Source organism: Myiozetetes cayanensis, unplaced genomic scaffold (genome assembly GCF_022539395.1).
Source record: "Myiozetetes cayanensis isolate MyiCay16 unplaced genomic scaffold, myiCay2020 scf33, whole genome shotgun sequence".
Lineage (NCBI taxonomy): Eukaryota > Metazoa > Chordata > Aves > Passeriformes > Tyrannidae > Myiozetetes > Myiozetetes cayanensis.
This window is the reverse complement of record NW_026087555.1, coordinates 3,712,535-3,727,735: the sequence shown is the minus strand read 5'-3', so window position 1 is coordinate 3,727,735 and position 15,201 is coordinate 3,712,535. Positions and strand designations below refer to the sequence as shown.

General features: G+C 38.2%; 1 protein-coding gene across 7 annotated transcripts in view; it reads left to right on the top strand.

The window, feature by feature from the left end:
• PTPN13 (protein tyrosine phosphatase non-receptor type 13) overlaps positions 1-15,201 on the top strand; it is a 125,129-nt gene that overhangs the window by 15,009 nt on the left and 94,919 nt on the right. For all 7 annotated transcript variants that reach the window (XM_050327365.1, XM_050327367.1, XM_050327368.1 and 4 more), the window contains exon 2: positions 10,855-10,974. In XM_050327365.1, the coding sequence (XP_050183322.1) occupies positions 10,860-10,974 (115 nt within the window). In that variant the 5' untranslated portion in view covers positions 10,855-10,859. The remainder of the gene's footprint in view (positions 1-10,854; positions 10,975-15,201) is intronic.

Genomic DNA, 15,201 nt, shown 5'->3' with positions numbered 1-15,201 from the left:
GTGCTTCTCAGGAAATACTTCTACCGTTTGAGACTTGTTATACTTGCAGTACCACACCTGTAGAGTGAAGAGCTGGTTTCTGGACAGATGGAGGTCTGTTACTAGAGTTGCAGCCCATCTGCTGGTACCCCATCTGTTTTTTACAAATGCTTACAGAATCTTATTTAAATCTCCCTTGGCCAAAACCTTTAATAGGTTTTAGGCACCCTCTAACAAGACTTTCAGGTAGTTCCTGCTGACTTTCCAAAATAGATAAGTGCTCTGGTCATTTGTCCTTCAGGGTTTTTTACAAGTCCATTTGTCCTTTGGGGTTTTTATCCTGTCCTTCAGCAGAAACTTAAAACAAAAGGGAATTGTTTGGTCTATATGAAATATATGCGTGCACACAAATGAACATACAATTTTTATATAGATGGGTGGTAACATAATACATGTATATATATACAATATATATATATACAATAAACATATGTATATGTATGGGGACACTACACACTCTTTATCAAAGAGTGAGCCCTGTAAAAAGTACATCCTTCCTGAAGGCCGATGGAAAGTTTAGAGAGTCAGGTATGTAAACTCACTTGCCAGTGGTTCTCATTTCCTTAGAATCAGGTTTCCCTCATTTGAGGCAGCAGCTTGTTGCTTGTTGTTCCATGGACAAGCCAAATCCATCCAGCTACCTGTTCACAGCTCTGCCATTTCCTCAAAGTGTCCGTGTGTCCTGACTGAGTGTCAGTATGAGAAATAGAGTGCAATCAGTTATCTCAATTATGGAGAGGTAGTTCTCTGGCCTGTACGTAAATCCGATGGAGAATGGAGACTGACAGTGGACTATTGTGGCTTGAATGAAGTCACACCACCATTGAGTGCTGCTGTACCAGACATGTTGGAGCTCCAGTATGAGCTGGAGTCCAAGACAGCGAAAAATGCATTAGCAATATCAATAGTGGCGTACCACTTCGCTGTCTCTGGAAGTTGGTTCTCCATTGGAAGTGTATGAAGTTGCTTTATAAAGTTAGTCATTAATTTCCCTCTGCTTAAGTTGTTTTAGTGTAAATCTTTGTGAAGATTTTCACACCTAGTAAGAGGATAATATACTGTAGACAATTTAGGTTATGTTTGGCGCATATAAAAAGTATAAATCTTACATCTTGTATTACCATGTCTGAGTAGAGGAAAGCTTTCTGAGAGCAAAATTACTTTTTTTTTCTTTTCCTGCTACAGAAGAGTGAAGAAAATGCAGTACTCTTGATAGTTTGCTACTGTGCTTGAATTAGCTTGTATTTCAAGTTACGGATAAGCAGAGCACCTTATGCCTTGTGTATACACTTATTGACAGCTGAAATGTAGGCATATGTTCCATCTTGTCTGTTTCTCAGGATAGAAATTCAGACTTTCACAATAAGAATTAGTCATCACTTGTGTGAATAATAGCTTTACACCTGCACAGGTGAGTTCACAGATAAGATATCCATGGTGTCATCTATCTGCAGACCTTGCAATGTTCTGTTCCTTATGCCATATCTCTTTTATTTTTTTCCCCAGAAATGAAAAAAAAAAAATCCTAACCTAGCAGGCAACACTTTTTTCTACTGCACTTTCTGTTTCTTTGTTGCCTGTGTTGTAGAGCGTATGTAGTTGCTTACATAAGTCTATATTTCTAAGGAGTTGGAAGTATTACTTTTTTGAGTATCGAAGACTGCAGAAATGGTGCACAGTAGACCCTCCTGATGGATAGTGCTTTCAGGCATCCTGAAGTTTGAGAATACTTCTTCCCCAGTTGTAGGGCTGACAATTACCAGAAACTAAACCATCATTTAGGATCATGTCTGAGATGTTGTTATTTGGGCAATGGTCTATCTCCACCAGTAATTATTTGAACTCTCATCAACTGTTTCCACCAAGTCACAAGCAGAAAAAATGTGCATGAAGATGTAGTTCAGTCTAGGGCATTGGGTAAGAAAGCCATTAGACTGTAGCAACTGATTAGCTGAAGACAATATTGGCTAGGTAGTAACTTTCATTATTTTATTTTTTATTTTAATTTTCATGGTGAAAACCAAACAAACATGCAAGTGTTTTATAGTAGGAATATTACTAAATGGGGTGATCAGTGTGGGAGTTTGTTAGCTTCTGTATTAAACTAAATGCGTACTTAAACAAAAATCCTTACGTTGTAGTAGTACAGCTTCTTTACCTGTATATGCCTAAGGTAAAGCAGTGCTGGAGGAACCAGATGCAGGTAAATGTCATTTTCAAACTTGGTGCTGTTACGCAGCCAGTTTTATTTCTGTTATTGAGTATTGTTTCCTTCCCAGGCAGGATGTACGAAGTAGCTGTTAGTATGAACTGTGCTCTGAATACCACACATGTATTTTGGTTGAGTACGGAAGTCATTCTCACTGCTAGCAGCTCGCTTTCTTGTGTTCAGTGTGTAAGGGTGCTGCTTTCAAACTAAGAACACAACAGAACTGTTTCTGAAACAAGTGCATTTTCTCAAGTGCCATACATGAGGTGGTTCTAACTGTGGAGAAACTGCTTTGGTGCCATGGAGAGGTATCTCTTCTGCTAATTTCCTTTTCCAAAATGTCTGCTAGTCAAACATAGGAGGCTGACAAAGATTGTTTTTCTCAAATCCACCTTTCTTCCCCATGAGGAAGAAATCTCAAAACCCAAGTTAGCCTCACCATAATGACAGCAAAAGCCATTTGTTGAAGGATTGGATGTGAATATATACATTTAAAATCTGGCTTTGAAGTAACATATGGTAGGGGCAGTCTTTATACTTGTTAAGAGTATTTTGACTTCTAAGTTACAAATATACTACAAACCTAATACTTTTCTTTATTAGTAAGGTTGGTGGGTATTAATGATTTCTACACCCCCCCCTCAGTATTAACACATTAACCTAGTATTTCTAGACATATCTGAAAGACTTTCTAGTGCCACACCGAAGAAAATTGAGAACTCTTACTGTCTTGGCTTAATTTCTTGCTTATCCAGTTGTGCTGCCTTCATTACACTGGATATTATTTTACTGCAAGGGGCTATCCTACCAAGAAGAGGCATTTATCAAGCAAAATACCTTTCTCTGTTACTGAGACTGAAAGGATTAACATGGCAGAATGTGAACCTTTCTGTACTAGAGAATTTATCTAATCTATTAAAAGTTGTATCACTTCATTACCACATTACCTTCATAACTAAGCTTTTCAAAATCTACTCTGGAGTAAGTTTATCCATTAGTGAAGTTATCTGTTGTTTAGTACTGACTTTATTAGTACCTGTTAAATCAGTGGAACGTACTTGTAGAGTCACTGAATTTCTGGTCTGTGGCAATTTATATCTTGGCGTTAAATATTTGAGCATTATTCTTCTCAAACGTTGTGGATTGATTATAAAGAAAGTAATATTGTAGTGAATGAAAAAGTGGTCACTGTACAATTGCCACTGCTTATTTGACTTGCTCACCAGTACCCAAGTGTCTTATTTGTAGATAGCTTTAGAATGCCACAGATGGTGGGAAGTAGTACTTACTGACTTAGAATAATGCTTCCTAGTGACTCCATGTTTTTAAATCACGTACCTGCTACTATTTCTGTTCCCCTGACAATAGATTTCATTCCCTCTTCAGCTGTGCTGAGAGCTGGAACTTAGTAAGGATGGACTTCAGTCATGACCTTTTTATAGCGTGTGAGGAATGTGTAGCTCTTGCATGCAACAATCGAATAACTGCTGGACTAAAGCTGGAGGTGCCATTCTTAGTGCCATTTATCTGATAGTACATCATCACTCTATAATGGAGTTACGTTATCAATAGTAAAATGTGTTTTGCTTCTGATTATTTCAGGTCAATAGAAGAGTTTCATCTGTGAATTCGTGTGAATAAGGATGTTATTGGTTCATCTGCTATTTGAAAAGTGTTACTATTGCCAAGCTAGTTTGTAGACCTGAAATTTTTGCTTCTAATTTTTAAAGCTTGCCTTAGTCACAGGTACTCTGTTCCTACTTAGCAATTAAAATGAAAGTTGCAAGTATGAGAAATGTATCAAGGAGACATGCCTCTCTGAGGTGGAGCAGATCAACAACAAAATAAGGGAGTTGCCCAGGAATCTTACACCGACAATTAAACGAAGAGAGGGATACTAGAGTCATGCTGCGATTTATGTGGATTAAGCTTACTTTGTAGTGATAATTATATACTCTTCTGAATAAAATTTTAATATCAAATGTGAAACATCAGCTACCCTCATGTATAAAAAAGCATTCTACAGCTGCCTAGAAAACATGACTTTCACGATCATTATATACATTTTGGACTGGATTTACTAGTTTGCCTTACATGAAGCTTCAGATAAACAAGTTTATCTGGTTCTGGTGATAGAGAGACAGAAGAGCAAGGGAGGGAGTCAGCACTAACCCTTGCTTGTCTTCCATTTTGAGTTCAGTCCAATGCCAAAAGCTGATTTCTTTCTACCTTCCAGGAAAGAAGGCAAGCACTTTTTGAGTAAAATAAACACTGCTTGTCCTCGAGGTGCGAGCCAGGATTCTCAGTGTGTCACATTCTTCTGTCTTACGAATATGGGAATATAAGACTGATTTAAGGCTTTGGAAGGAGAAAGGCTAACATCTCATCTGTTCATCTATGCATGCTCAAATAAAAGGCCAACATTCATATTTCTGGGAGCGTCCTCACATTCTTTGTGTTTTACCACAAATTTGAACTAGTTTCTGTTCCTTACTTAGGAAGTCTGAGCTCAACCAGCATGCTATCAGTTTGCAGAGGAAATGCAGTTTTAAAGAAATTTTCTTGATTATAGTTAGAGGATTTGCCCAGGAGCATGAGGCTGTTTTGCTGACATTTCATCCTGTCTGCCGGCAGGAGAGAAAAAGAGGAGAACATTGAAGGAAAAATGTGGGTGGAAGAAGCTAATCTCTTCCACAGTGGGGGGAGGGCAAAAGTACTTGGACTGTAATACTAAGCTCTGCTGACTTCTTCAAAATGAAGGAGAAAGGAATAGTGTTAAGATAATATTATTGTCAAGTAGCAGGTTGAATAAAAAGCACCATGAAAATGTGTTTTTTCACAAAAACTTTGGTTCACCTGATTTCTGGCATGTCTTTAGAGACTTAAAAAGAGGTGGGAGATGGGATTTGGATCTTGTGGGGGGTTTTGCCCCCTCTTTGCATCTATAGGACAAATGAAAAAAATAGTTATGACACAAGGGTTTGTTTCCTTCAAGAGAGTAATTGAGAATAATGTGCAATAATTAACTTGAGAAAAAAAAATTTCTTTAAACACAGTTGACTTCATTAGCTTGTATGTGTGCCTTGATTGCATGCTTGACTTGTCTGTTTGCAAATAATGCCTTATTTTCTGGACTATGCAAATTAGTCTATGCAAATTAGACCTGCAGGTATAGGAAACCACATTTTATATGTGTATTTGAAAACAAGGTTTCAAAGACTACTGAAGCGCAAGCTTTCTAACTTGTCTTCAGGGTTCCACACTTAAGTGCAGTTTCAGCAAGATTATTATTGGGGATGAAGTAATTGGTAGATGTAGTCCAGGTCTTGTTCGGGGGTGTAAGATGTGGGTCAATGTAAATAAATGGGATAGATGCCAGGATTCTGAAATTAGAGGACATGGTAATGACTTAAGATACTTAGGTTCTGAAATGGGAGAGACCAGACTTTCAAAACTGTTCAGATCTAGCTCCAGTTCAGTGTCACTGAGACTTGTGCATGTTGAGTACTTTTAGAAAGCACTTCATGCTCAGTGAGTGCTAAATGAAAGTGTCAGTGTTTTGTTTTCAAGCAGCTAATCATGGCCTAAGAAAGGTGAATTTTAAGAGGCTCTCTTGGACAGACTTGTCTTGTTAAATGTACTTCTGCTTTAGGCATTGATATCTACAGAGGAGATACCAAGAAGGGGCTCTTGGCTTATCTGCCAAGAGAAAAGTGTTCCTTGGATGCTGCCACTTTTTGCCTAAGTATACCTGTGGAACAAAAGGGCAATATTGCCTTTATTTGGAATAGATAAAGTCAGGTATCGGTATTTTATATGGAAGAAATAAGGTGGGGTTTTTTCACCACAGGAAGTATTTTGGATGTATATAGAGCCTTCTTGCTATCTCTTCTCTGTTTTAAATTTTGTTGAAGGATAAAAATGAATACCAGATCATTTTATGCGATTATCCAGAGATTCTAACAGTGTTTTTATATTCTAGATGTTTTTTTCCACTACCTCTAGCATATCTAAAACACTTGCAGAATGTGTGCCTAGAGCCACTGCTCTCCATGTTTCTTGGCAGCATATTCTGATGAGATATCAAATATGGAGTATTGCAGGCATTTCGATTAGCTGATGTTGTTAAAACATGGCTTTTGACTGAAAGTTTTCAGTCTGAAGTTACAATGTGGGGACAAATGTTGATGCACAAGGTAAGGAAAAAAGCAAGGGATATGTGTTACTGATACCAAAGCACAAAGTTGTCAAGCATCCGTTAAGTTGAAGCAGTGTAATCTTTTGCCTTTCAGTTTGGTTTTAGAAACTTTTTGACAAAAATAACCCCTATTACAGTCTTTATTAATCATAGTTTTAGCAATAGCTTCTTAATACTTTGTCGGGCAACTGTTCAATAAAATTTGGAAAGAATAGGCCATTAAAATTTTCCTTATTCTTGGTTGCTGTTAGAGGCCTTCAATTTCAATTTTAAAATGTGTAAGGAAAAATGGTGGTTATTGCAGGAAATGAGCATTTCAAGCATTTAACTTCTGTTTTGCCTACATAAATAATTAAAAAGTGTTTTGCGGACTTTGCAAGTTTTAGGGAAAAAGTATATGTCTTGGAAATGTGCTTTCCTTCGTACTTTGAACAGAGCAAGTGGGAGGCTGCCTCATGCCATGTTGGCACTGTCAGCATATTCCATGGGTGTTGTGCTCTTAACATGGGTTACTGGGACTTTAAAGTGCGGGATAAGGAGTTTACTGAGCTTGACTTACAGGCAAGAGACAGAAGTACCAATCCCACTCATCAGGGAGTGTGAGTTGTCTGTCTTATAGGGAGAAGCTGTCAGCTGCTCCTCATGAGGCAGACAGGCTTTTAAAAGGAAGTACCTGAGATATGGGAGAGGCCTCTGGCTTAAGTGGCACTTTTTTTTTCCTGTAACTGCTGCCTCCATGGCTTAGGGCTCAGTGGTATGAAGGGTGAGAAATCACACTCAGAACTGTTGATACAAATGATTTACACCTGAACTTACTCTCTTGTCCTGGAGTGTAAAAGCTGCCTCCACATGACACGATTTCTTTCCTGTAGAAACAGTGCTCCTGTGTGGTCTGGGAGTAAATTCTGTCCCAGAGAAAGCAACTCTCTGCATTCACATCTGTGCATCTCCATTGTTAACCATTTTCATTTGTCCACTGTCTTCTGACACTATGTTGTGCTCTACTATGTGAGTGTCCCTGTTTGAATGTTCAGTGTCTGTGATCAAGCATGATTTTTGGGTATATGGGTAATCCACACCCTAACAGTTCACATGGAGTTCCTATCACCACCTAACCCTTTGACGTGCCTCCTGACCATGACTGCATCTGGACTTCTCATCTTATGAAGCAAGGTGCAGAAACAGGATGGCCTTCACTTTGTAAGCCTCCCCATCTCCTTTCCAGCAAAGTGTCGGTGTGGCTTCATACTAAGATGCCATCACAACACTGTCCCAAGGAAAAGGGAAGTGAAACCATCCTTGGTGCACCTTTCAGTGTTCTTTAATCTGTCCATTCTTATTACAAGGAGTGAAAGAACAAGGCACTGGATTCCAGCAGGGAGAGGAACATTGCAAGAAAAATGGCCTGTTGGAACATGTCTAAGAGTCCATTAGAACTCTGACAGTGCATCTAGATTTCTTTGCCAGTCAACCTGAAACACTGAAAAACACAGGGACTGCCAGCAGCATCTTTAGATGTTTGAAACAGACTCGCTTTTACTGTTTGTATAAGAGAAGAGTCTTTTTTTTACTTGCAGTTTTGAATTCTGTATGCTTTCCTGAAATCTGCTCACCCTCTCTCCTTGGGTTGTCTCCTTTTTGCTCAATTGAAATCAGCTGAAACTTTATCCCTAACAGAGATAACTCATCTTTGTTCTGTCTTCTCTTTCCTGCATTTCAAGAGGTTGCTGTTCTTAGTCTGTTGATCCAGCTTTGTTTCTCAAAGTTCTTATACATAGGAGTTTAAAAACATGTTTTAAATGACAATATATATTTCAGATGGAAAAGAAATGTTCTACAACTTTATAGCTGCTGACATAACTGCAATTAGATGAGAAGACAGGCAGTCTGTATAGTTTTGATATGGTGCTCTGCAAAAACTTTGTATGTTTTTCTCTCAGGAAAATTACTTGAAACTGTCCTTATGTTGCAATTTATCCAAATGTTCAGATATTGCACAAACCCCAAAGCTTTTATATTTATTGAGTACTTAAGCTTCTGTGTTCACAAAGGACCAGATACTATTGAAGGTTCCCAGAAACTAAGAAGACAGAGAATTTGGAAAAATTGTGCATTGCGAACATTAGCATTCCTACAAATTTCTTGTGAAATTTCTTGTGAAAATTCCTTGTGAAAAAAATCTGTCACAAACAAATTGGTGGGGAAGAACACTTTCTGTGCCAGGTACTTCCACTGTCAGCTCCATCGTGTTAAATTGGTTCCTCGCTGCCAACAGGTGGGCTGTACAGGTGGAGAAATCTGGCCATGCGTTTGCCCACCAACACCTGTACCCCAGCATGCTTCGGTCAATTCCTTGGTGATAGAGAAGGTTTTCTTGTGAAAGGTTCTTTAATCCTTACAACCATTGGTGTTGGCCTGCTTAGTACTGTGACAGACCAGCACTGTAGCTTAAAGATACTTTCCAGGAAGAAAAGTTACAGAGTTTCAGAGAAAGTTACTAAAAAAGTTACTGAAACAGATCCGCTTCAGTAAGAGTCCCACTCAAATCCCAGTTTGTGCCATTTTTCATGTGGCTCTGTTTCTAATGGCTGGTTTTTGACGGATTCTGCTTGGGCTTTCAAAATCAGTTTGAAATGTTTTGGGTTTGGTGTGTTGTGTGTTTGATTATTTCTCAAACTACTGCTGTCTGTAATATGCAGGCAGATGTTGTTGCTTTTATTGCTACAGCTGAGGCCTAGGTGGCTGGGTGGATACTCAGAGGCTTCTTACTGTGATCAAGAAATTGTTTTGTGTAGGATTCTTTTGCTGTGGATGTAATATTTTTGGGAGCTTCAGCAGGCATGCTTATGGTCTCTCTTGTGTTGTTAAATGGGAAATTGGCTTATATCTGCTTCAGAACAATCCATGCTATTTAATCACAGCTGAAAGGATTTGGGATTTTGCAGGATGGGGAAAAGGGAGTGACAAAGAAGGATTTTGGGGGGCATTGTTGTTGATGGTATTATGCTCAGCATACTCCTTTAGAATATTTAGCACAAAAAGTTTTCATTTGCAATTCATGTATTTTTAGTCCCTAGGAGAAGATGAGATCTTTTAATCTGAATAATCCAGATAGTTTGATTCTAGATGTACATACTGAAATTTGAGACCATGCCATGAAATCACAGAATTCCCTGGGACAGATGATAGACTAGATACTCACTCTGTGCCAGGTGTATCTGAATCTCATGCTGACTAGAAACACATTTATCTCTGGTTTTCCATCCATTTATTAGAAGTCTGTATGGGTTTTCCATACAGACATTTCCATTTTGAATAGCTTATTTATTTTTCTCTTTGGGAATTCAGATTTCATCTTTCTTTTAAATGTAGTCTGGATCTGCTTTTTCTTCCGTATCTTTTGGTGATGACTTTTGAACATTGATTGTTGCAAATAGATCTGGCTTAGGAAATAGGCAGAATAATTGAATGCTGAAAACTGGCAAGTTGTGAAATAAGGGGAAAATAAGCTGTGCTGAAAAGCAGCCAGCAATATATAATTTTTCAATACTGTAGTTAGGAATTGTAGCTGAAAAGGCTCTGTGTAGTACTTCAGTAAGTTTCTTCAAAGCCCAAAGTTTTCAGATAGGAACTGCAGCATATTCAACCTTCTGTTTTGCCATCACGTGTATAAACCTGGTTATCTGTAAGTAAAAACACATGGAAGGCATGAAACTGCCTAAACAGTTGGGAGACTAAATATAGCTAGTCAGCCTGTCCTCCTTGCAAGTTATTAGGTGAATATCCATGAGTGTACATCTGAGCCAGGATTGTATGCTGATATGAAGGCTCCGGCTGGAGATTTAAAGGAAGAGGGAGGAGCCTCCAGCAGTACCATTGGGTCATGTAAAGCTGTTGATACCAGTTACTGATCTCCAGGCAATTAGCATTGCTTATGGGACTGTCTTTACGATTTCCAGCAGCATCTTTGGAGCCTTTGAGAAATAACAAACTCACCCTGTGAAAATATATTCCTAACAGCTTAAACCTGTGAAAATAATGTTAAAAGCTGATTTATTTTAATGAATCCATAACTACTAATCAGTCAGTCATTTTTACAAACAGAGCAAACTCTTGCCCATAGCATATGGACTAATGCCAGCGTGTTTAGTTTATTGATTTAGAGACTACAATATTAATATGGAGGGTTGTTGTCTTAACCCAGCTTTTATTTCTTCATAATTGCATGTGATCAAAGTTCTTTGTCATCATAGTGGATGTTTTGTATTATTTATATTTGATGGGTGCTATTAATGTTAGAGAATTTTTGTGACTGAGAATTAAAAATGAGCTATTACTACTTGGAATAGTGCATGCAAGGAGAAGATACTTCTTATTTAGTCTTAAATCAGTCTGTTTCATTTCCCAGGAAACATGCATGTGTCACTGGCAGAGGCTCTGGAGGTTCGGGGGGGACCACTGCAAGAAGAGGAAATATGGGCTATTTTGAATCAAAGTGCAGAGAGCCTTCAAGAACTATTCAGAAAAGGTAGGCATTTTTTAAGACTAAAATATATACAGAACTGGAAAAAGTTACTGGTAGGTGTCATATAAGTAAACTGCCTTGTCCTTCCTGGGCTCTAAACCCAGATAACAACTTGCTCCTAGGCTGTCTTTGGGTTAAGTACTTAGCTGCACCCCAACCCAAAAGATGTTTTCACCTCATGTTCTGTCGGAACCTGTGGCACATCTAGTTTCACGTGGCAGTAACTTTACTTTGGTAGGAAGCTACCACAGGGTTTTAGCATTATTTTAGACTCATTGAAATGAGATGGAAACATTAAAAAAAAAAGGTGATGAATAAGTCTTAGACCATTAGAGCAGTTTGGTACTGGAGAGGATGTAGAAATAGGTACAGTGCAGTCATGACCAGTCTGCTCTGAAGAAGTGTAGCCTCAAGTGACACAAAGGTGAGCAACAGAAAACTTGACCAGAGAAGGTAGCATTCCCCAGAATTCAAGTAGCAACACTTACATAGCTACTGAGAGGAATGTGGTGTCATATTGTACTTCAGAAGAGTAGCAGTAAGTATTTTTCGTTCACTCCCCCAATTTAGTAGGCTCTAAGCTGAGCGTCAACCATACTGCTGATAATGTACATTTTAGCACTAGGTCTGAGTATGGAGCTGTTCTTCTTCCTTATGCTTTCTTTTCTTTTCTTTAAAATTTATAAATCCTTAAGGCTCTTCCTTCCTTTTTTTTGCCTTTTATAGCAATAAAAGCTTAACTCAAATACTGCTTCAGTGACATCTTTAACCTGGTCTCAGATAACACATGTTCCCACCATATACATCTTAGTATTTCAACGTATTTATGGGAGTCATCTCTATAAACATGCATATGTAAGCTTATTCAGTTTTATTTTCAAGAAATTGAATGGCTCACACTTTGAAAATATTCACTGTTTTGCCACATTGGTATGCAGGGGTCACATCTTTGTTGTTGAGGGAAAAATATTTTGTATTTTTTTGCATGTATTTGATTTAGAATTTCCTCAAGATTTAACATTTAAGTTGTTTTGAGTTGATTGTTTTGGGTTTTTTTTTTTAAGATTTGGTTTAGATGATCTATCAAGTCAGACAGTAGATCTGTCTTACGCATTGCACAACCTGTGCAAGTGGTCTCTGTTGGATACTTCACAGACTCCAAAGAAGGCAGATGTAAGCAGAAACTGCTATATGGTGATTGACTTCTGATCAAGCTTGACTTAGGAATAAGTAGGAATTTTATCAACTTCTTAAAAATATTTCCTGGTAGGTGAATTATGGGTGATTGTGATATCCCCTACAAATGTACCTATTTCCCTTTAACAGCAAGCTCACAGCCCATATATGGTAAGAATTGTTCTCTATTAGGAATGCTGAGTTTATTGTCACAGTTTAACTAACTGTCCTGTCCTGCTGCTTCTCATATTGCAAGAAAGGGAAAGCTGGCATCTCCTTTCTCTCTCTTTCACTCTTTGTTGTCTCTCGGAGAGAATCAGAAGAATTGCTTCTTTTAAGAGGACAGGTTGTTAAAACCTTGATTAAAAAAGAGATCTTGAATGATTAGAGGTTTACTCTTGTAAACTTTACAGGAACTGACACACGGAGCTCCATCTTGTAATCCACCTGCAAGATCACAGTTGTATGAGCGTATAGTAGTGAAACCATTTAAGACTTTATCCTAGGTCTAAATTCTTTCCAAGGAAGTCTCCAATGAAAATAAGAGCTCATCTTTTCTTGTCCTGAGAGTAGCTCAGAGAAGAGTTGTCATAATAGCTCCGAAGACTTCATGCAAGCATTGACAACGAGAACACAGTCAACCCTCCTTCAGAAGGAGAAGTCCTGAAAGATGTGAGAACAAAGTGGAAATCTGCCCCAGTGTGCTTTTTAAGGCAGGGGAATGTTTGCCAGCCAAGACTGGCTAAGGTGGCAGAAGTGTCTGATCTCACTTCCTATCAGTGAAGACCAAAACATACATTCAGATAAAATCAGTGCCAGAAGAATCTGTCTCTTTTTGGAGATGAAGCTGTTTTACTGAGTTGTTTTTCTGCTAGTTCAGCAAACTGTTTTCAGTGGCATGCTGTTGATTAACCTGGGATATAGCCTGTGGTAAAAGGCACGTCAAGAGACACTCAAATGAAAGAGCTTTACTGTGTAGCTAAGGTTGATAAAGGCAATCTAATTTCTCCCAGCAAGATTTGAATAACCAGCCAGTCTTTAATGAAGATTTATCTTCACTAAGAAAGCGATCTAGAAACCCTTTTTGGTCATCTTGAATATTGCTTCAGTGATGGCTTGTAAAGGTGCACTGTGGACGTGCAGGAACAGAGAATGCAGAGGTTCCTGTAGGCTTGTCTGACTCAAATTTTTATTTTGTTTGTGGAAGACTTGTAGCAAAGAGATTTCCTAGAGATATCTTGGTTTCCTTGGTCGAATTTCAGACCCATTTCTTCCATGCATATGATGTGGAAGAACTATTGTGGAAGTGTAGGTGTATAACTCTGAAGTCCCCATGCATACAGTTCTGTAACAAATTTTAAACTTTGATGAGTGTTTTGTACACTACATTTCTTTAAAAAAAATAAAATAAGGCATATTGTTCAACAGTCTGTGTGCTCCAGCTGTTTTGTAATGAGGGGTATAAAAAGGCCATGGAAATCATCAACTCTTAAATTGTCATCTGTTGGCAGCCTTCCCACACCAGCCCAGCAACCACACACACTTAGAGGGATTACCAGCCCAAGTAACCATTTATTTATGTATGTAATTCTAGTAGAGTTTTGGTAGTTTGTTTGAAGTTGGGAATCTTACTATTGCTCTGTCAACTGAGAACCTGTTCTTCAATTAATTTCTTTTTTAAACTGGTTTCTGGAAATTAGGGAAAAATTCCCAAAACAAGCTTCTATTGCAGATTTGATGGCTTCTTGATATATGAAAGTTCTGCGTGTCTTTTAGTGAGTCTATCCTCTTATCCATCAAAGCACTTAGTAAAAGAAGCAGAGAATGAAAATCCATCGTTAATTCTAAATCACACTATGTCTGATTCAGTGACTGATACAGAAGTGTTCATATTTTCATCCCTTTTAATATATACAATTCTAACAGATGTTGAACTCCTTAAAAATACTTCACAAATTTATTTCAATCATTATAAGCAATGAAAGCTTAGATTGAAATGCCTGGTTGCTGATCAGTGATTTAGAAGATGAGCTCTGGTAACTTTTCTGTCAGCATATTATAAGCTGTTAAATGAAGGACAAAGACAATCTGGGACTCAGTTGCAGATCTGACATCAATTGCACTGGTTATGTTGAGATTAATCTAGAGATTTGAAAAGGCCGATACCAGACCTACCCTTCTCTTACATCTGTTTAATCATCTGCAATAACTATTTAGTTGTTGAAAGGGTGTATCAGCTGTTTCAGACATGCTGTATCTTGTACTCAGTACTCGGTGAGGTCAAAGGAAGAAGTCTTTGAAGTAATCTCAAATGTGAGTGTATAAGCATAAGGGGAGTGCTGTGCTCACTGCTGCTGAGAACTATAAAACAGGTGTCCCTTTAATTTGGTAGGTTTAACTAGAAAAGATTTATCAAAACTTGAAAGTTGAAAAAACTTCATAGTTCACTTGGGCAACTCCTATGTTAAAGTGTGTACTGAGGATTCTGAAAATAGTTGGACCTTATGTTTGGAGACACGTATCTAAAGGAAGGGAGAAGAGAAGGGGAAAAATGTGTCTGATATTAGAAAGACATGTTGAGCAAAGAAAGAGACTTTGCAAGTTGACTATCTTGCAAATTTGTATGTGGGAAATGATTTATGTAAAGAGAAGTTATAGCATCAAAAAGTGGATGTGAAGAAGGAAGACTGTGGTTTTTGAAGACCTGTAAATCTTGTTGACATACAATCATACCTGCTTAGCTTGAGTAAGTGTGATGACCAAAAAGAAGGTAAAGTGCAAAATGTGTTGATGGGAACTAAGGGTAGGTCCCAAGTAGTCACAGACCTAGTTGGGATGGAGGAGGAATTAGATTGTTTTGATTGACAAGGGGGGAAATGCACTAGGAAGGCAAAAAAACCAAATTGTCGTTTTCCAGCCAATCCTTGCTGGCAGGTGTTAAATGATGATTTTTTTCCCTTTACCAATATCTGTTAAGGAATGATTTTACTTTTTTCTCACCTCCTGGTAGTAGTTGATCTTTTGGTTGCTTAGAAGGAAAGAGACTGGGCCTTT